At 39.8% G+C, this 21,911-nt stretch overlaps 3 protein-coding genes across 4 annotated transcripts; 1 reads left to right on the top strand and 2 right to left on the bottom strand.

Annotated features, from left to right (window-relative positions):
* Positions 1-336: 336 nt before the first annotated feature.
* On the bottom strand, positions 337-10,038 carry gabra2a (gamma-aminobutyric acid type A receptor subunit alpha2a). Its single transcript, XM_020919531.2, has 8 exons — positions 9,930-10,038; positions 9,652-9,719; positions 5,045-5,265; positions 3,694-3,776; positions 3,363-3,506; positions 2,741-2,893; positions 1,871-2,073; positions 337-1,274 (listed from the first exon to the last, which is right to left on the bottom strand). Exons 2-8 carry the CDS (start codon positions 9,652-9,654, stop codon positions 966-968), a joined length of 1,116 nt encoding a protein of 371 aa, XP_020775190.2. The 5' UTR covers positions 9,655-9,719; positions 9,930-10,038; the 3' UTR covers positions 337-965.
* A 1,688-nt stretch (positions 10,039-11,726) lies between these two features.
* gabrb1 (gamma-aminobutyric acid type A receptor subunit beta1) lies at positions 11,727-18,435 on the top strand. 2 transcript variants are annotated; one of them, XM_055157131.1, is made up of 9 exons: positions 11,727-11,921; positions 11,991-12,082; positions 12,150-12,217; positions 14,332-14,552; positions 14,708-14,790; positions 15,531-15,674; positions 16,000-16,152; positions 16,817-17,067; positions 17,592-18,435. In XM_055157131.1, the coding sequence occupies exons 1-9, from the start codon at positions 11,842-11,844 to the stop codon at positions 17,931-17,933; spliced, it is 1,434 nt and encodes a 477-aa protein (XP_055013106.1). In that variant the 5' UTR covers positions 11,727-11,841; the 3' UTR covers positions 17,934-18,435. The 2 variants fall into 2 exon arrangements, with proteins under 2 accessions (XP_055013106.1, XP_055013111.1); XM_055157136.1 differs by lacking the exons at positions 11,727-11,921; positions 11,991-12,082; positions 12,150-12,217 and adding an exon at positions 13,698-13,795.
* A 499-nt stretch (positions 18,436-18,934) lies between these two features.
* Positions 18,935-21,832, bottom strand: commd8 (COMM domain containing 8). The gene is made up of 5 exons (XM_020919295.2): positions 21,695-21,832; positions 21,031-21,186; positions 20,805-20,951; positions 20,140-20,295; positions 18,935-19,098 (listed from the first exon to the last, which is right to left on the bottom strand). The coding sequence occupies exons 1-5, from the start codon at positions 21,740-21,742 to the stop codon at positions 19,078-19,080; spliced, it is 528 nt and encodes a 175-aa protein (XP_020774954.1). The 5' UTR covers positions 21,743-21,832; the 3' UTR covers positions 18,935-19,077.
* Between the last annotated feature and the right edge of the window lie 79 nt (positions 21,833-21,911).

The following is a 21,911-nucleotide window of genomic DNA, read 5'->3' on the forward strand; positions in this document are numbered from 1 at the left end:
ACCAAACATTCTCTTTGTTCCGGCTTTAAATCCTCAATCTTAGGAGTCGTTGCCAACACAGATTACACGGCTCTTTGCTGATTGGCTTTTGCCCGAATTCGCACTTCCAGGGTTCTTGCAAACCGTCTAGTGTATTCTGACTCCTGACCTAGTCGTTGGAGAGAAATAAAATTGAGTGGAGGCACTAGGTGGCACCAGCCTGGTTAGTGAACAAATGCATCATGTAACTAAAAAAAATAATCGTTTGAATAATTGTGATTTCAACACTGACCAAAATAATCAAGATAGTATTTAGTTAGAGAATACCTGTATTAAAAAGTATATTGTAACCTCTTATGTTATATGGTCCAATCAGAGTACTGTATTCTGAATGCTTAGAATTTTTTCACATATATTTGAGCAAATTTTGTATTATCCCAGTACAGATCTATTGTATAAGCAGCTCTCATGGTCCAAATAAGTTTGCTGTGTGCTGTCTGCATCTAATTATAAAGTGTGTCTGGTGTTTGAGAGCTAGGAAAAGCACTTACAAACTTACAAAAGTGAATTATTCGAATATTCGTGAAGCATAAGTTAACTGAGGAATAACTTTGGGCCACATAGCAGCTTTAAGTTTCATTATATTATATGTAAAACTGGATAAAAACTGTTTGATGTATGGAGAGGATGAGGAGGCTGACCGTTCTGCTGCTGTGATGGAGAAATGGGTTGAGGAGAATGTGTGCGACATACTGTAGCTCAGTTTCCAAGATGGAGGAGAGTTCAGAGAGTGGCTCTGAGATGATGGGTCAATGCTCAAGATCGCAGTCTGTGATTGGCTGACAGTGACAGGCAGGTGACATGAGCAATTACAGTCTCCTTGATTGAATTTACCTCAGTAACCCTAACCATGATCATCTTGTGTAATGGATTGAACCCTTTTTCAGAGGCAGTGGTGACTTTTGTGTTACCGGCTGCAGAATGCCTCAACTAAATGTCTCCATATCTTTGATCACCAGTTCTCGGTTAAGGTAGGTGGCCCAGTAAACCAAATTAAAACTGCCGAAGAGCACGGGGAACATAATGCGGGACAGGCGGTCGATCTTGCTGACACTGTTGAAGGTCTTCTTGGATTGGTCACTCTTAGTGATGGTTATGGCCGGGCTCTTGCTGGGGTCAATGGGAGCGCACTTGGAGATGGTGGGGATGGGGGAGTCCTTGGTCAGGCTCGGGTAGTAGTTAGCCACGGCCACAGCGTACGCGTTGTTCTTTTTGATAATAGACATCTCTTTTCTCTGTGGGAATAGTATGAAAGTGTGATTAATAGTAGTAATGATATTTGCGATAGTTTTGCATCAGTCAAGAGGCAGTTTGTGAAGAAAAGTTGAGAAAAATGTTGAAAATTACAGGAATTCAGTTTAAAATTTCATTTAAGAAATTACAATTTTCAGTGTCTGTTTTATACATTAGATTAATTATGGCGCCTGATTACAGTATGGTTGCTTGATAATTTTTGGAATTATGGAATTACCTCTAAATATTATGTGATTTCTATGATATTATTTCACATCTGCTGCACAAGTCCAACCAGGAAATCAAATTATGAACATGACCAAAAATGTCTTTTAGCAATGTTAACTGTGTGTTGTGAAAACAGTAGTCAGTAGTCTAACCTCTCATAACCCTTTTTTTTTCTATTAAATTGAGAGAAAGAGAGAGAGAAAGGACATAAAAAGCTATTTAAGCACAAGCATTTTCAGAATAGAGACAGAATGGTCACAGACTATTTCCTGTTTAAAGTTAAAAAAAAAAAGTTATCAATAGAATACACTCTAAATATTCTCAGACCACATATGAGCTGTCATAAGGTAAGCCAGAGCCCCCTCAGCACCTTGTCCTCCACCACAGTCTTGCCGTCCCAGGCCCATCCTCGCTTGGTGAAGTAGTTGACTGTGGCAAACTCAATGAGCGCAGAGAAGACGAAGGCGTAGCACACAGCGATGAACCAGTCCATGGCTGTAGCATAGGCCACTTTAGGAAGAGAGTTACGGGCGCTGATGCTCAGAGTGGTCATGGTGAGGACTGTAGTCACTCCTGAAAACACACCGAAGGGGGTTCACTGTATGAGTGTCTTGAGAGTCTAATCACAATGTAAACTATTATCACAATATCCACTTCATGGTAAGTTACAATATGTAAAACAACAACAATAATATTGTGAATAGATTCATGATATTACAAAAATATTACTCTAAAAATGCATTAACAAAACTTTTTATTAGACTCTTACAAGATGAAAATATTGGCAATATGCTTACTCCCCTTGACATCTGATATTGTTGCATATTGTAATAACTCTGCATACTGATGGTGAGCGTCAGTGAGATCAAAACTATGGAGCTCATTCTGTGCAGGTGGCAGAGCAAGCAGCAGAATTAGAAAATATTTTGAACCCTGCACGTATGACCTGGAGACTTAAGTGTTAGAAGAACTGCAAATGAGCACAGGGCCGTGGGCAGGGAACATTTCTGAAGCACTCAAATTCAGAATAATACAGGATTACTAAAACCCCATGAATCACTCAAAAATACAACTCCAACCATTTCATCCTCATTAAAATCTCCAAAAGTCTATTTAATACGTCTTTAGAAAGCCAGAACAACTCAAAAGCCCCCTGCTTAGAACCTCTTAAGTGTTTGTGCCGATGTAATCATATTATACTTGTTGTTTTCTGAGAGACTGTAAAGCATGAGTGACTCACCAAACACAGTTCTAGCAGGGACAGACTCCCTGTTGAGCCAAAAGGAAACCTGTGACAGGATGACTGTCATGATACAGGGCAAATACGTCTGAATCACAAAATAGCCAATTTTCCTCTTCAGGTGGAAGTGTGCTGTCATCACTGTGTATTCCCCTGCAGATGACAAGAAACAAGCAGCACATTTATTAAGACATGCTTGGCTTAATAAACATGTTTTCTTCTTTTAAGGAGTCAAAAATAGAGATAAACAGAGACTCACAATAGCAAATGCTAGTGTTAAGATTATTATGAGAGGAAACATCACATTTTGACGATTATTCACCATTATTAAGACCATGACCAAACAAAAATGAAATTCTCAGCTTTCTTTTACAGCCATTGTCTCATACACATAACCCTTCCTCTTGCATGTGACCAACCTTCTGATGATAATATTAAGTCAGCATGACATACGCAGTCTCATAATAAAGAATTACACTTGTTTTTTTAGTTTTTTAGAGAGTAAATGAAACTGAAAGGACTTCATCTTGCCACAGTTATAATTCTTTGATTAATCAAATAATCTTGACGTCCCTCGCGCTGACCTCCCTTGGCTAAATATAGTACTGTACAAGGTCCTGACCGGTGCTGGACTTGATGGTCTCTTTGCCCACTGTCTGCCCCACCAGGTCATACTGGTTCAGCCTGGATCCGTCCGCGGCCACCTCCACGGACTCGGTGGCATTTCGGGACCAGATGTACGTCACTTCTGTTTTGGTGTAGGCATCTGAAGAAGAGAAACATGCACAGACTTCAACTCTGATCGGTTCTACCATGGCTCATTCCTAAGCAACTAAATAATCAGCATCTAAAAGGCTGTTTAACCTTGTTTTGGGTGATAAAAACAAGAATGTGTTTAAAAAGAAGAAAATGAAGCGAAGTCATGCAGAAGAAACAAGGATATGTCAAATTACAGCTTCCAAATTTCAGAGGGCAGGAGTGGGAGTCCATTGGGAAGTCCTCCAGGTGCATGGGACACTCGGCTTGAACGGTCAGCCTGGATACAAAGCAAAAACACAAAAATGAATCTATACATCTTAAAATAATTGATACTTTGCAGCTACATCACGCTGGGGGGTCGTACGTGTGTATTTATGATGGAATGTTCAGCAGTTACCGTGGTGACAAAGCACACATTAGCAAATACGGACGAAAAAGCTTGTGATCAATACAAGCTTTCACGGTGCTGTTTAGGTGTTTCATTTTCAACAAAACCAGCAGATTGCATTAAAACAAAGCTCAAACTAAAGTCTAACTTGAGTGACAGCACTTTAGACAGAGAAGTGCTCACAGTTAGCGTCATACTCTTAGGAGAATGTTGACGGCATCAGCATTAACAGAGCTATGTTGACAAAACTGCATAACTTCTATATAGTGCGTACTCTAAATAAACTATTTCAAAGTCAAATATTACAACCAATTAGGGCTGTGCAATTAAAGGTGTAATGTGTAACTTTTCTGTCCAGTTGCTAGCTCCTTGTAAGTGCTTTCCCTTAATGTTTCACAGGATGTTATTAAATGTATCTATAGTATTTATTTAATTGAATGTGTTTTATTGCTCAAAAAAAGTGGGCTCTCCTTTTCACAGATCTGACCTTTAACTTCTCGCCTTCTCGTCTCCATGGAGATAGATACAGTCAGTTCGATGTCATACTGTGAAACATTTCAGGCAAAGCAATAACATCTCACTTTAAAGGAGGAAATCATTGGAATGCTACACAGAGCACCTTTAATCCAATTTAAACAAAATGGAGATACAGTCATTTCTAAAAGCATGTGGTTTGGAGTTCAGGCTTCGAAGATAGAAATGTGACTATTTTGTGTTGAATTCATAGAGTGTAAATATAAATGGACATAGCTGCCGTGTTCAAAATAGGTAGTGAACGTGGGGGTGCTCCATCAAGTCTGGCTCCAACTGACTTTACATTGAAAAATTGTCACTCCTCTCTCTGTAACTCCTGCACTGAGCCTCATCATTTTGGTCTTAAAATGTTCGTATTAACCTGCTCTACTTGATCGTGGTGTTTTTATTTTGCCTGTTTCTAGTCCTATTTGCTACTTCTATTTCTATTCCTATTCGTAATATTGAACTCGGCTCAAAATTCGCTTCCATTCGCTGGCCTTGTGAGCTTCATTTGATTCATTTGATTAGTCCACTTCTTGATACACTCTATGGTTAAACGGCAGTAATTAAGTATGAATTGTTGATGAGCAGTAAATTAATACTGAAGGCCAACTGTATTTTTAAATCACTCAGCCCTGTACCTCATGGTGTAGAGCAGAGTCCCGTCCTCCATGATGCGCAGCAGCTTGTTGGGCATGGTCATGTTGTGGGCCACAGACTTCTTGCCGTTGTGGAAGAAGGTGTCTGGGGTCCAGATCTTGCTGGCCATCAGGTTGTTCAGAGGGAGGATGTTCATTGGTCCGTGGAACTTGAGTCGCTCGTCTTTCCAACTCTGGCGAAAGAATACGTCCACTGTGTACTCCTGTGGAATCAGATTTAAATAATGTTATTTAAACACACAAACAAAAGAGGCAGGAAAAAAGAACATAGAAGCCTATTAGGGGTGTGCAAAAATACAAATATATCGATATATCGTATCGTTTAATGTGATGATACAGTATCGATATCATGGGCTGCTGTATTGATACATTGCCAAGAGTATTTTTTGGTATATTTTACTAAATTATTTGTTACATCGCTACAGTTTTGTTGCTTGTTTAGAGAAAGGAAACTTGTTTATGCAACATATTTGAGATTTTCACTGTTTTTTTGATGATTAAAATGTGAGTTTCATATTACGTTTGCACAAGAATTGGTTTAACAAAGACTTTTAGTATCACAGCCATAATTTAGCTTTTATTTTTTATTAAACCGTATCGAGTCGATTTGAAATATATCGTATCGAATTGAAATTGCACTGTATCGAGATATGTATCATATCGTGGCTTATGTATCGAGGTATGTATCGTATCAGCAACTCCTTAATGAGACCAAGCCCTAAAACCTAGATTAATTTTTAATCACAAAATAGTTTTTTACTAGAGTAATATTATTAGAAATAATACTCTTAGGTTTCTCGCCCCTGTATTTTCAGATTTTTTTTTTTTAAAACACCAAAATTTTATTTTTGTGGCATTTTATTCTTTTAATATTCAAGCTCTCTCAAAAATCAGACTTTATTTCTAACATTTATCCCATTTTGAGAATATAACATCACTTCAGTGGTAATTTATTTGAGACTCAAATTTTAACAACAGTGTACAGTCTCAACAACAGTATACAGTCTCAACAGTCTCAACAATACATTTACTTATAGCTGGTAACTTTCAGAATCAGGTGTAGCTGCCCTCTTATTGTCGACATGAATATTGCCTGTAATGTTCCATGAAGACAAACAGGTAAAGCCATGAGGGCAGGTCAGCTTTGTGGAGAAACAAGCCTGCACAATGTTTATCTTTTTTCAATTAATTAAGTGCAAATGTAACACATAAACACACACGTTTGATGCTATAGTGTGGAACAATCCAAGCAGGGCAGTAATATCTCAAAAGAAACAAGCAATTTGCAGACCCGCGGAAAAGTGACAGTGTGTCTTAAAGCATATTTTCGGAAACACAACCATTCCCTAAAGAAGTTATGTTTTATAGCAATAAAGGCCAGCCAAAAGAACCAGCCAAAGCTAAACCATCAGATGACTCATTGAACACTAGAGGGCAGTCTGTGTGTGGATCCCCCGACACCAGGATCGCCCATAAGGAAAGACGACACATCCACCTCTCCAACAAACACACACACAATATTAAGATTTTAATTATATCATTTCTCTGTGTTTCTCTGAAAGCTTGAATAATGCGTAGATTTATACCCCATGTGCTCAGGGTTCACAGCCAGTCTTGGGGCCGTCAGAACATTGGCGTGGTTAAAATCCAACTGTTACCCCAGGCAAGTGTCAGCTCTCATCTCCATCAGCTCAAAAGCACACCACCTCCAACCGCCTGGACGCAGCCCAGCGCATTACACATTACCACAGTGTATACAGAGCCTTGGAGAGAAAAGCCTTTGTTTGTGAGAAGACAAACCATTGTGGAATTGTTACAATATAATAATTATCCTTTGTTGATTAGGCAACTGTGACAATGATAAATGCCCACTTTTCATTCTGTGGTATAATGCACTTACATGTCTTTATATAAAATAGGAGGGCTTGTTTCTGTGAATATGTTCCACAATATGACATTAAACAGCTCTACCTTACATTTATTCAATTACGGGCGGTTTTATAGCTCAAAAATACTTCGAAAAACAGGCATTCTGACTGTGAGCGGGGGTGCCTCTCCACAGATCTGACCGGTAACTTTGTCTAGTTAATTCTTCATGAGGATAGAAAAGTTTAATATCATACTGTGCAACATTTGACGGACCCTCCATCAGAAAAGTTACACAGTGCACTTTCAACCAGGAAGAAAATCCCATTGAGATAAAAAAAAAAAAAAAGCTTCTTTTTCAAGGGAACCCTGGCCAAGAGGAAGCAATTACATAGTTACAACATTCTTATACACAACAATAAAATTACATGGATCACAGATAAGTAGAAACAAGTGCACATTACTGAGGCCGTCTCTGATGCTTTAAACTACTGTACTATTTTCAGATCTGTTATAATGTTGTTTCCTCATCACAAACATAACTGGAGCTGTGTTTTGTTTCATATTTTAACACACAGACTCTCCATCTCTCAAACGGAAAACAGTCTTTTCATGTGGCAATACAAGAAGTGCTCCACTGTGTAATCATTTGGATGATTTCAGCCCATCTCTACTGAACAAAAGGTAAAAGGAGCTGCTAACTTGAAAACGATAGGGGTAACGATATCCAAGTCTCACGAGACAATATCGTCATGGTATGAACCTCAAGTTACGATACTTATTGCGATATCGTGGGAAAGCTCACGATATGGTGGGAGGCTCACGATTAAAGATGTAATGATATCCAAATCTCTCAGTTTTCATGATATACATCTCACGATACGATATTTATTGCAATATTTTGTGGAGTTTAACAAAACTTTTAATATGCTACTTTTTCCTCTTAAAATGCCTTGACAAGATTTAACCCAAAGAAATAAGACTTAAAAGTGCTTAGAACTGTTTTTCTTCTTGTAGTCTGCATTGAAATAGAGCAAAGAATCAGGGTCTACGTAGTTCCCTCTATCTTTTTTGAGCTGTAAAAGAGAATTTTGAGCTTTGGAGATGTAGACAAACTAATAATAAAATGTTCCTCAAACATGTGTGAATGAAATAAAATACAACTCCAGGCGTATTTTGAGGAGACAAATTTGTGTAATATATGACCATAACAGCAAAACATTTAAAAACAAGAGCTCCAAGCAAGTAGAGCTGCGTGGAGAAAAGCTTTCTTAAGCAAGTCTGTGCAGACAAAACGGTAGGAAACAGAAGGCAGCTGATCATTAGAATGCAAGGAGTAAGAGTCAACTCTTGTCTGCGCAATTAAAGTACAAATATAGGCAGTAGTCTAAGTATAGCCGAGTAAATAAAAGTACTGTATATCAATGCCCCTGCCCCCTATTGGTACAAATCACAGTGATGTGTCATATCAATTATAGGTGTTTTCATAGCCCCACCAAAACCTGTAACTTGTTCTGTTTGCGTCATGATGTCTCCATGGAGATAGATTAATGCCATAATGCAATATAATATAAGTAAGTATTAGTATAAGTAGTGTATCCCTCACCAGAAAAGTTATGTAGTGCATCTTTAAAGTGCTTGTTATCAGATTACATTCTCCTCTAGGTTATAATGTTATTTCCTCATCACACACATTCACATTCACACGAACCCTGCACATTTAGGCTGAGTTCTTCTCTCAGACAGAAAGCACTCTGTTCCACCTTGTGATGTCACATGGCATCCAATACAGGAAGAGCACCACTGTGTTTGAAACTCACTAGAAACATTTGGGTACTTTCAGCCCTGTAATTGCCAATCTCTAATGTACAAAAGGTTTATAAAAGGTAGCTGTTAAGTTGAAAACAGCTCCTTCATGACATCACAAGGTGGAAACTTGATCTTTGGAGGTGTACAGACAGACTAATAATAATGGGTTACTCAGTGAATGAAACAAAACACAACTCCGGGTATGTTTTTGAGGAGGTAACTCTGCTGTTCAGACCTCTGCAAACATGGGATTCTTGTCTTAATTGAACAAATGCTCCTGGTTTAAATGTGCTTTGTCAACTGAACCAAGATTTTAAAAATAAAAATGAAACCAAATCTTATCTCAGTAATTACAGAAAAAACACAAGCTGTAGCATTTTTTTTCAATTTGTGCATTCAATGGCATGTACGCTCCGACCATTGTATGACATATTTTTTATTCATATAGAAAAACAGGATTGAGATGTTCTAACTGCTGGTCTAAAGGAAGTGAGTTAAGTAACATTAAGAGGTTTTCTGAGCATTGGAATGGTACAGGGCAGTGCTATGGCTATTAACACAAAGGCCACATAGGAGTGAGTGACATTATCTGATGCAACTTTGATGGAATCGGTAAAAAATACATAAGAAAGGCAGCCCTTTCTCCCTTTTATAGAAGTGTTGTTTCAGTCTCATCCACTTACTGTGCACTCTGCCCTACCTCTGCTGCTGAGCCACTTCAATATTTGAGCAGACCCCACAAAGGAAGCAACAGTGCGCGCAGAGCAACTGTCCACAGCCTTTGCATAAAATCACCAGAACAGGGCACAAAGCATTTAGATAGAGTCCAAGAAAAATACATATTCTCCAAGGTAGTCTAGTCGTGCTTCTACTATGAAATATGCCGATGTGAGCTGAGGTCTGTGGGCACTCACCATGTCTGTGTCGGACACTGGGCCAAAACTGGTCACATAGATGTCAGTCTTCACCTCAGTCACTCGATCTATTATGTAAAAGGACTCTGTTAGACAGCACACACAGTACCACTGCACACACAGTCAGATAGTGTTTAGTCATTAACAATACATACAAAACTTGCATCGTTTTTTTTTTTTTTTTTTTTTTATATATTGCAAAGGTCTGTAGTTGTAAAGGCATACTAAGGCATACTAAGTACTAACACGAGAGAGTGAATGTGTGCAGTGAATAATACCTCCTAGCCCGGGTCTCAGGCGGTTGTCATATCCATCCAGGAGACTGTCCAGGATCTTGGTGAAAGTGGTGATGTCTTTGGAAGACCGTGTTGAGTTGAACTTTGCTTCACAACTAGAACAAATTAAAAATGAGACCACAGTTAATCATTTTTTTCGTTTTAACAGTAAAATATGATCAATAAGCACACATTACACGTGGCAGAAAATACCTCTCGGTAGCCGGTAATATGTCAACATGTGTCATGGATGGTAAAGTTCGTGACACATATGGTCAATCTCCGCACTTACCGGCTGTGGCACAGCACAAGCAGAGACAGTAGGAGCGGGAGGCAGGCGGACCTCCGCGGGTCTCTCCCGTGGAGCGGCGGGAGCAGCTCGGTCATGATCAAAGCGCGCACCCACAGATCCTGATGTCTTCTTTTTATCGCATCCACGCACGCTCTCTGTCACCTGCTAGAACCATGTGTTTACACGAGCCGGCACGAGGAATCCATCAAATTCACTGTTTTCTTCTTCGAGAAGCTTCAAGTTGTGCGCGACCAAAAGCGCTCACCGCTCACTCACCCGTGGCACACGACAAGCTGCTGACTGCCGCTTTCGGTTGGATGCACGGTGGACTGACGCGCCCCTCACGAGCACAGGCCTACTACATGGTAAATCACTATAAGCTGTGATAGAACAATGCTCTAACGTAAAACCACAATATATTTAGCTCCTGTTCTACATTGATTAAGGAGAAAAAATAACTATATTCTAGGCCTAATTCAACTTAACCACTGTAGAACTTAAACTCGTTACACTGCCCTCTGCTGTCAATGAGCTCTATTAACAGCAGGTGGGAAAAGACCTCCTACAATAGCCCACTGTTGACTAAATTATTGATATTTTATATAGGCCTCCTGTCTGTTCTGGGGTCACAGCTCACTGCCACTTCTCACAGTGAATCACGTAATGTAAAGGAACTTTTATATTTTAATAGCCCATGCTCCTGTTGTTTTGTATTTGAGTTGAATTGAATTTAATTGAAAATCTATTTTGGCCTGATCTTGTGAGTTTGGGTTTGGCATAGTATTGATAAAATTGCAAAATGATGCAAAAATGCTTAATTAATATTTGTATTTCCCTGTAAGTTTATGCACAAAAATGTACTCACTGGCAAAGACAACAAGTGTTAAAACTGTGTAGAGTGAAGTGGATATATGATGAGTGCCTTCAGAGCATGATGGAGGGCACAAAATTGTACGCTTTATGAATAATGCAGTGGGCGTGCAAACAGATGGGGGAGGTATGTTTGAAACGGGACTGCTTATAAAAGGGTATACTCTAGACTGACATATACAATTAAAAAAAAAAACATTTAAATGCAATAAGCCTATAGAGTTTTTAATGTGTAAATGTCCTATGAGGCTAAATAGTTGTTCTTTTTCCCCTCTCCTATGGAAGAGCAGAAACACGTGCGCCCTGTGATGTGCGTCGAGAGGAGCACGTACAGCTGCTCTGCACATACAGATCACGTATCCTGACTGTGTTTAGGCTCAAGTGAGTCTGGGAGGCAGCGATAGGCAGAGCTCTTCTTTACTGCAGTCAGCACCCCCTGGACTCGTCACATCCGCGGAGCCTTTTATTAACGTAACCAACGCTCCGTGAGCCCGCTGCACTTCAGGCTCTGGCGTCCTGTGTCCGGGACCACTGGAGCAGAACACGGATGAACTAAGGCGCCTTACGGACTTCATAATTGCACGCGTTTGATCTTTTTTTTTTTTTAAGAGCTCTACTGCCTTTCTGAGCGCGCCCGTTCGGCTAAATGCGTGTGGATGTGGGGGGAAGGACGATGCGTGTTTTGGGGCTCTAAGTGCTCAGCCTGAGTCTCGTACGGGATCCTTCTTCGGGCTCAGGTGCAGCGGAGTGGACATGACGGCCGGTGTGACGCGCGGGCTATGCGGGCTTTTCTGCCTGTCCCTGCTGCTTCCCATAGCGTGGGCTTCACAGAGGTGAGAGAGCATGCATGTTTAATGTCAGTCATTTTTAAGCACAACTTCACTGTTCCATCTTCATTCTAGCGCCAGCGAGCCCAGTAACATGTCGTATGTAAAAGCCACGGTGGATAAGCTGTTGAAGGGCTATGACATCCGCCTCAGGCCTGATTTTGGAGGTACGGCTCGGAGTCTGCAGTGTTCCGCTCCTCCTGACGCACTGGCATAACGCTGCTCTTCTTGCAGGTGCACCTGTGGACGTTGGCATGAGCATAGACATCGCCAGCATTGACATGGTCTCTGAAGTGAACATGGTCAGTACTTTTCATGGGTACATATGTGTGTGTGCTGAGGGCTAGTCTCTGGAGGGAGCGAGCAGAGGAGCAGGTTGCAGTAATTACATAAGGCCTGGAGTTTGTGGAGCACTGATGCAGAGGAGCACAGCCAGAGCAGGTGAAGATGGTTCATTTGAATTTTAAGGAGGACACAGGGTCCGATGCAGTAAAGATCTGCACTTGGTAGAGTGTTACGCTTATTCAAGAATTGATATTAAATAATGTATTAATTCTGCAGATAGACATGCATTAAACATAACCTATGCAGAGGGTGGGGCCGAGACCAAAAGTGCCAGCAAACATGCCCTCTGTGCTCTTCATATTTCAAACATTCACTGTAACATTGACATAGACTTATTTCAACACCAGATTTACACAAGAATTACAATTTTAAAGATAATTCTATTTGAACAAAGAGTGCTAAATAGGGAGTACACCTAGGAAACTTAACAGAGAGCACTGAGAGAGCCCAGAGACTGTACACTACACCAATAATGAGTAGAGGAGAGAGCAACTGCAGTCACATAGATAGACATCAAATAAACACGGAGTACCCCACTGCATTTACATTTACATTTACATTTACATTTACATACATTCACACAGCATCCATATAATGAATTCCACTGCACACAGCTTTAGAACAGGGAGTACCCCAGGGAGTACCTCACTGAATTGTACTGTATCCATAGAGACAGCAGGGACCTCAATGTACCCACATACAGCCGAGAGGAGAAAGTGAGTTTGTATTATTTTGTATTATGTTATAGTGTAAAATGCAGGATAAAAACAGGGTAAAATAGCGTTACTGGACCGTTTGTTGCACATATTTGTATCACCAAATACAAAAAAGAGAAATCATGTACACATCATAACAGCCATGTTGTTGTACTACGGTACAGAGCTGAGAGATAGGGAGTACTCCACATCACCCACATGTAACGATCCAACCAGAGACCAGAGAGTACCCCACTGTATCTATATACAGTAGAGCGCAGGAGGAAGTAGGTCATGCAGCACCACACTGCAGTAGTGATGACAGGGCATGAATTTCTATATTCTTGTTTACTGCAGTGCACAGAAACACAAGTAAAGAGAGAAAAGAAAATACTAAGAGCTTCCTGAGGGCAACCAGGGACAAAGCGAGCTAAATGTGCTGCAGTGACCCACACCAGCCTTCAGAGGTCAAGATGTTTCATGCTGTGTTAGAATGGCCCACTTTAGCAGGTGGAAAGTAGACGGGCTGTAATGTTCACAGGCTTTTGCTGTTCACACGTTGTTTTGACACGAGTTTAGCTGATCAAAGAGGAAGCACGCTTTTGTAAACAGCCTCTTTTAATGATGAAATGGAGTGGTTGTTGTTTTTGTCTCTTTTCTTTTACAGTTCAAATAGAAGCACGCGTTAGTTTGTATGACGCTCAGAGTGAGTGAACGAGGTGATAGGTTAAGAGTAGGTTAAGGATAAGAGTCATGCTGAAGGATTTGATAAAATATCTAATTCAGAGTGTTAAGTGTGATAAGATTTGATTAGGCTTCATGTTCTTAGTCTAGTTTCAGGTCAGTATGCACATTTTAAACACATCTACAGAGAGTTGAAATGTTAAAAATGCACTATATGTAATGTGTATGTTTTGTGGTGTTGGGGTTCTTGGGTTTTTTTTTTTTTTCTTTGGGTATAACATTCCACATTATGGCATTACATTTATCTTCATCAAATTGCAGGTGTTTTAAGTGCTAAAAATAAGTGTATGCACACTTACTGTGAGAGAGGTCACCTGCATATTTCCATGGCGATAGATATATTTATTGCCATACTGTGGAACATGGCTACAGTACACTTGAAAGCGTACACAGTGCACTTTAAACTGATAAACTAATACAAGAGTGACAGCCATTTTAGAACATGTTTGCAGCGATCTAATGTTAGCATATTTTTTACATTATACGTTTCCATGGAGGCTTTTGTACAGTTTGCACAATAATATACTTCCTAAAATAGCAAATAGCAGCCTTTTCCCTTTTCTATTTTTGCTCAATTGATATCCTGTAGCTTTTGCAGCAGAGAAAAACTGTGCTGGGTCTTGTGTCCACAGGATTACACCATCACCATGTACTTCCAACAGTCTTGGAGGGACAAGCGCCTCTCCTACACGGGCATCCCCCTCAACCTGACCCTGGACAACCGCGTGGCCGACCAGCTGTGGGTCCCAGACACTTACTTCATCAATGACAAGAAGTCTTTTGTGCACGGTGTGACAGTCAAGAACCGCATGATCCGACTGCACCCTGACGGCACCGTCCTGTATGGGTTAAGGTAACTCTACTTGTAGAATCATCATCGATACTAACAATATAGTATCATACCAGTGAGACAATTTGGAGACAAGGCCTGGAGGAGATCGTCTTACAGTGCGGAAATCTCACATCCTCTCACCTCCTCTTGTATAGCTCAGTTTTCTGCCTTTGTAGGATCACTACCACTGCAGCCTGCATGATGGACCTGCGCAGATACCCACTGGACGAGCAGAACTGCACTTTGGAAATAGAAAGCTGTAAGTACTCCATGATCTATGTGCTATTTTTCATATTTCAAATGGAAACATAAAAGGGAAATTTCAAAATGTAAATGTTATAAAGCATTCAAGAAGTGCAGTGCATTTAATACATGTGTTGCTACTAATATTGTAATAATATCAATAATTATCACCTGATCATTTCACTTTGAACTTAAGTGGTATCATTTGCAAACTGGATATGGGTCATATTTGTCCTAATTTGATTGAAGTCACAAAAGTTAGATTATCAAAATACAATATTGATACTTTTAAAAGTGTTAATGCTGAAAAAAGGGCCATGTCAGCTGTAGAGTTTTTTAGGGGGGCGCTATAGGCAGATTTGTGATGTTGCCCGCCTGCCTTCGCCCACGGTATAGTCTATAATCAAGTCATTTTGCCAAGACCTTTGTAGGCATTACTCTTTTAATTAAGGCTCCTGAATAGAATTTAACATTGAATTAAATCTACAGATGGAGCCCAGTAATTCATCAGTTCTTTTGCTTGTAGTTGAATTCTTTGCGTAAAAGAATAAAGATTGGATTAGTACACCTTGTTGAGTCTTTGGTTTCACTGTTAATAATCAGACACATTCAGGGACATGTTATTGTGAGATCACGGTTGGCCTTTAGCCCACACTGCCTATATGTACCACAGGTCAGGTCTGAAATAGGACTACGTGCTCCAAATGCCTCTTTGTTAAAACCTTATTGACTGAGAATCCTCATCTGTGCTTTCAGATGGCTACACCACAGACGACATCGAGTTCTACTGGCAGGGAGGAGCCAACTCCGGCTCTGTGACCGGAGTGGAGAACATTGAACTGCCACAATTCTCCATCATAGACTACCAGACCCTCTCCACCAAAGCAGTGTTTGCTACAGGTCAGACAACAGCAATTCAGGGCAGAAAGGGGAGACCTAACCAGACAGACAGGAGGGTGCAAAGAATAGTTTAGAATGCTTTTTAAGACATCCTAGTGACAGAAGGGAAGAGATGAAGAGGCTGAGGGGGCTGATGGTTCTGCTGTTGCAATGGAAGAGGGTAGAGAGAGTGTATATTTACTATTTATCAAAGGCAAAGGTAGCAGGCTTGATTTGGATGAGGTAAGAAATGCAGCCCCTCTAACTGAATTTGATCACAACTGCTGGTCTGGTACAAATCATCTCTGTTTGTATGTCTAAAGATCTGTGTTTATGTCTCTCACAGGTTCGTACCCCAGGCTGTCCCTGAGTTTTAAACTGAAGAGGAACATTGGTTACTTCATTCTGCAGACCTACATGCCCTCCACCCTGATCACCATCCTGTCCTGGGTCTCCTTCTGGATCAATTATGATGCTTCTGCTGCCAGAGTTGCATTAGGTTAATTATTTGGCTTTTTAAATTTGTCTTTGAGGCAAGTAGTAGGAAGTTTAGTACAGCAGAAATAGGAGCAAGTTCAACATTGTTATCTAGCATGAATTTTGAATATGTATTAAATTGGAATATCACAATGGCCAAAATAGGTCTAAAACAGGACAAAGCAGGTATAAAATAGGACTAAACAGGGGTTTTAAAGGTGCATTGTGTAATATTTTTGGTGGAGGGTTCGTCAAATGCTTCATTGCTTTGCCTGGAATGTTCCACAGTATGACATTAAAGAGCTCTACCCTACATTTTTTAAATTACAGGTGGTTTTATATCTCAAAAATACCTAGAAAAACAGGCATTCTTACTGTGAGCGGGGTCGCCTCTCCACAGATCTGACCTGTAACTTGGTCTAGTACCCATGAAGATAGAAAGATTTAATACCATACTATGAAATGCACCAGACAAAGGAAGCATTTGAAGGACCCTACACCAGAAAAGTTACACAATGCACCTTTAAAAAATGCACATTTAAAAAAAAAAAAAAGCCTAAAGTATGACAAATCAACCAGCTATAAAGTATTTCTTAACCACCACTATTAAATCTAAACCTAAATCAGGAATAGCTCAGAGAAGTTTGAATAACATTTATGGACCTAATGGCTGCTTTCTCTCACAGGAATCACCACGGTGCTGACCATGACCACCATCAACACCCACCTCAGGGAGACGCTCCCCAAGATCCCCTACGTCAAGGCCATAGACATCTTCCTCATGGGCTGCTTCGTCTTTGTTTTCCTGGCTCTGCTGGAGTACGCCTTTGTCAACTACATCTTCTTCGGCCGAGGTCCTCACCTGCAGAAGAAAGTGGCGGAGAAGGCCGCGAAGTCCAACAATGAGAGGAGGGGCATGGAGAGCAACAAGGTGCAGGTGAGATAGACTAATCATGTCACGTAGGCTCATTCATTTTAGACACAACCTAGACAGCCTAGATCATAATTTTATAACATTTTGAGTGCATGAATCATCATCTTTGGGGTTACTCAAGTCATCTGCTGCTTCTAAAAGTTCACTCTTTGCTGTGATTGGGTAAACCCTTTTGTCAGTGTAACAGAAGCTGGCCAGTAGGAGGTGTAGTTGAGTAAAACAGTCTGAGCATAGAGAATTAAACGGAGAACCAATGAACAATATAATAATGTTACCAAAATAGAATACAGTTGTTCGTTTGTTAATAGAAGCATTGACTTATATTGGTTTGTGTAAAAAATATCTGAACTGTATATGGTTCTTCAATACACACCGGAGTCCAAAGATTAAGTCTACGATCTTGGTCAAACTATTGTACATGTCTTTGGTTGAAAATTGGCCTCCAAAAAACAAAGACACGGGAAGAACATGTGCACGTACATATCAACTTTATAGATATCTGAGTTGGATCACCATTCTGTGCCCAGGTGGACGCTCACGGCAACATCCTGCTGACGAGCCTGACCGGCGAGATGGGCGGCGCTGACATCATGGGCGCCCTCACGGACCCCCGAGCCACCATGTTCTCCTACGACAGCGCCAGCATCCAATACCGCAAGCCCATGACCAGCCGGGACCTGTACGGACGGCCAGCCATCGAACGCCCCCTCAGCCACAAGAAGGGCAGACTGAGGAGGAGGGCATCCCAGCTCAAAGTCAAGATACCCGACCTCACCGACGTCAACGCCATAGACAAGTGGTCCCGCGTGGTCTTCCCCATCACGTTCACCCTCTTCAACCTGGTCTACTGGCTCTACTATGTGCACTAAGCAACCAGCAATGCAGTAATAAGTTATAAGGGACTTGTTTTGAACATATAGAATGAAAAGTCACAAATCATGTAAATATGATGTAAATGTAAATTATATAAATATATATAGAGAGAATACTTTATAAAATGCTTTTTTAGTTACTGGGATAGGCTCCAGTACACGCCGCCCACAGAATAAGCAGATAAGGTGAATGAATGTACATGCTTTTTTGCTGTTTGTTAGCTCATTTAAAATACAACTGCACAGGATACACGCAGTTACTATATGCAGTCATACATTCTTTCTCTTCTAGATGGTATTTTTCATATTTTAATGTTGCATGTGTAACTTTTTCCTTATTCTAATAGTTAAGAAAATGAATAGAACCAAGAAGAGTTTGCAAATGGGTAAATAAAAGTTGTTGAAAAATGTCTGTACAGTTGTGTTATCACGATGTTAATATGTCAAACTCGATTTCGATACTAAGGAATGGACTCAAAATGCTCAATACTGATTTCGATACCGCTATAATAAAAAAAAAACTAAAAAAAACACTCTTTATTTAGACAATAGGATGTCATTTTCAACATTAAAAACTCCATATTACGCTATTTTCTGATCTCTTATGTTGTTACCTATTATGCTTTTTGTTTCATTCAGTTCAATATTTATGCATATTCAGGCTGAGTTCTCTCAAACAGAAAACACACTATTCCACCTAGTGATGTCACATGTACTTCACTGTTTTTAAACTCCATACACCATCACCAGAATCATTTGGATAATCTCACTCTTGGTATTTCCAATCTCTACTCAATAAAAGTAAAAAAATATAAAACGGAACTTGAAAGCTGCTTCATGACATCACAAGGTGGAACAAGCTATTCAGTAGTTTCTGTACTGTGAATGCGTATCAATACTTGTTCAAATGAGTATCTAGTTTTGATACCAGTTTTAATATCAATTATTATATTTTTGACCATCCTAGTGTAGTAAATGTAGTAAATGACAAGTTATGGTTTACAAGATATTTAAGATTTTATTTACAGTTACAAACAAATTATTTGCTGCTAAAAAAAACAAAAATGCACCAGTGGAACATTGAATTAAACATGGTATTACATCTTTTGAAATAACTCTGGCCTCTTCAGTTATGACGTTCTCATTTTAACTGTAGAACCACCTGGAAATGACAAGTACAAGAATAAATCAAACACTGACTATCAAAAACAGAATCTTGAAAAGGTAATGTTGAGAGTTAAAGACCACATATTACTAGGGATGTAACAATAAGCGAAATACTGCGATGTCGTATCGTCAAAGTTCTCACAGTAATATCATGGACCATCACATAAATTAAAAGTTATGGTGCAGCAATAACTAAAAAAAACTACATAGACCATGATCCTTTGCTCTGTTTCAGTGCAGACTACAAGAAGAAATAACAGTTCTAAACACTTTTAAGTCTTAGTTCTTTGGATGAAATCTTATCCAGGCATTTTAAGAAGAAAAAGTAGCATATTTAACAGTTTTGTTTGCCTCCATAAAATATCGCAATAAATATCGTACCGTGAGATGTATATCATGAAAATATCGTGAAAAACGAGAGATTTGGATATCATCCCTAAACGTGAGCCTCCCACCATATCGTGAGCTTTCCCACAATATCAAAATAAATATCATACTGTGAGGTTCATACCGTGACGATATCGTATTGTGAGACTTGGATATTGTTACACCCCTAGATATTACCTTTTATATTCATTAATTTCCTTTCATTAATGAACTAACCTGGGTTTAACTTTCTGGACTGCAGTTGCAAGAGTAATCTGTACTGCTTGCTGTGACGTAATATGATGTCAGGACACCAGAGACAATAAATAATTTTGAGAAAACATCAACTTGAGATTATTTTCGGGATCATGATTAGTCTGTGATTTATTAATATTACCATGAGAGAAGCCTGATATACTAACTAAACATCAAATATACACATTTCTTCAGCATATTTGTAACGATCTAAACTATATGGTCAGCAAGTTTTATACACACAAAAAATTGTATGTGACATTGTGTTGTGTGTATAATTGCCGCCTTTGCCATTTGTGATTTCATTCAAATTGCAATTTCAGCTTGATTAATTCATCTTTCAGCCTTATTCTCCACCATTTTGACAGATAGCAGAAACACTGGCTGCATGAAGCTTGACTGCTGTGTTCTGTACCTTATTAGCTGCCTCTAATGAAGTGATGAGAGTGTTAAGTTCCTCTCGGGTCATCTCCATGGTAACTGGACGCAGGACTCCCTTTTCCCTCACATCCAGACTCAGACTGAGCAGCGGAGTCTGTAGAGATGAGATCTTGTCACTGGACAGAGCAAGCTATGAAAACAAGAAAAGCATGTTATTGAGAAAGCAATATCCCACCAAGAAAAAATGACCAGGTTTTCAGATTAGAATGTTGAATTTTCTTGTTTAAAAGGAGACATTATGCTTTGTGGGGGGACATTTTTAAACTAATATACAGTATGCAGATCAATATTGTACATGTTGATGCAGTATTGATCTAAAATGGCATAGGTATAGAAACATTCACTGGATTTCTCTGTTTCAACTTGCAGATCTGAGAAGCTTTTCATGGTGGAATTTCACCATAGCAACCAGCAGACTTTGTTTTTATTGTTGAAAAATGGCCACTTGACATTTTGTCGCTCTACATGTATGACTCAGAATCTGATGTTTTTGGAATAATTTGAACTTTCAGTAAGTAAGTAGATACAGAGCACTAAAGCCCTGTATGCAAGATTACTCAAAAAGTGTAGTGTCATAATATGGTTGATAAAACTACGTAGATTTTACATAATATGCCCCCTTTAAAACACAGAGATTACCTTGAGTTGCCAGTCAAAGTCAGTGAGGACAGCAGAGGAGATGGAGGTGGTTTTGTCCAGTAATGCATGGGTGAGCTCTTGGCGTCTGGCTTTTAAAACACTCAACAATATATCCTTATGTTTGGTCTCTGACAGGGCAGCCAGCACCTAACAACCAAACCAATAGGCGTTACTGTAAGAAGAAGGACTGTTTTTATGCATAAGAAATGTTTTTTAAGAGCCTCACTTCCTCATCAGAGCTGTGACCCCCAGCTGCTAAACAAAACAGTCTGGAGAGGAACTTGTTCAGGTCCAACCACTCATCCAAACTGCAGATGGCGCTGTAATCCTCTCTTTGCGGCTGCTTTCGTCCACATACTCCATCCACCACTGCATGGCACAACTGAAAAACACAACACTGATTTTAACAGCAGGGTTTAAAAGAATGACATACACCCACTGAAGAGGATTGTCCTAAGTCAGAATGCTATTGATTAAAGCTGCACTATGTAACTTTTCTGGTGGAAGGTCCGTCACCTGCTCGTTTCCATGGAGGTGTTACCAACAGTATGGCATTACTCTTATCCATCTCTGTAAAGAAAAGCTGGGGCTGGGGGTACATACAGGTCAGATCTGTGAAGAGGCGACCACTCTCCCGCAAATAATGTTTCATGTAATAAATAAATGCAAGATAAATAAGTTTAATGTGATACAGTAGAACATTACAGATACACCATTTACACTTCCATGGACGGGAGCAAACCTGTGGCAGACCCCTACTAGAAATATACAGCAAATGCATGACAGGCTGCATGAGTATTTTTGCTAGAATACATAAAAAAATAAATAAATAAATAAAAATAAAACAGTTTGACATCTTATGCCCACTGGGGTCTTGGCTGGGTACTTACTTTACGACATTCCGTGTCTGAGAGTTTATTCAGTAAAAGAGCCGTCATATTTGCACCATTTCCACAACACAAAGCTTGAACAGAAAAGCACGAGTTTCCGCTTTTTCCCGTGAGTCAGCTGACAGAGGTCACGTGAGAGCTCAAGCTGCGTTCAAAGACAGTATGTGGATTTCAAAAACTAAGATTTTAGGTGTTTTTTAACGTATTAAATTTGTTT

This window comes from Boleophthalmus pectinirostris, unplaced genomic scaffold (assembly GCF_026225935.1).
Source record: "Boleophthalmus pectinirostris isolate CB_2022bp ecotype Guang Dong unplaced genomic scaffold, ASM2622593v1 HiC_scaffold_10, whole genome shotgun sequence".
Taxonomy (NCBI): domain Eukaryota; kingdom Metazoa; phylum Chordata; class Actinopteri; order Gobiiformes; family Gobiidae; genus Boleophthalmus; species Boleophthalmus pectinirostris.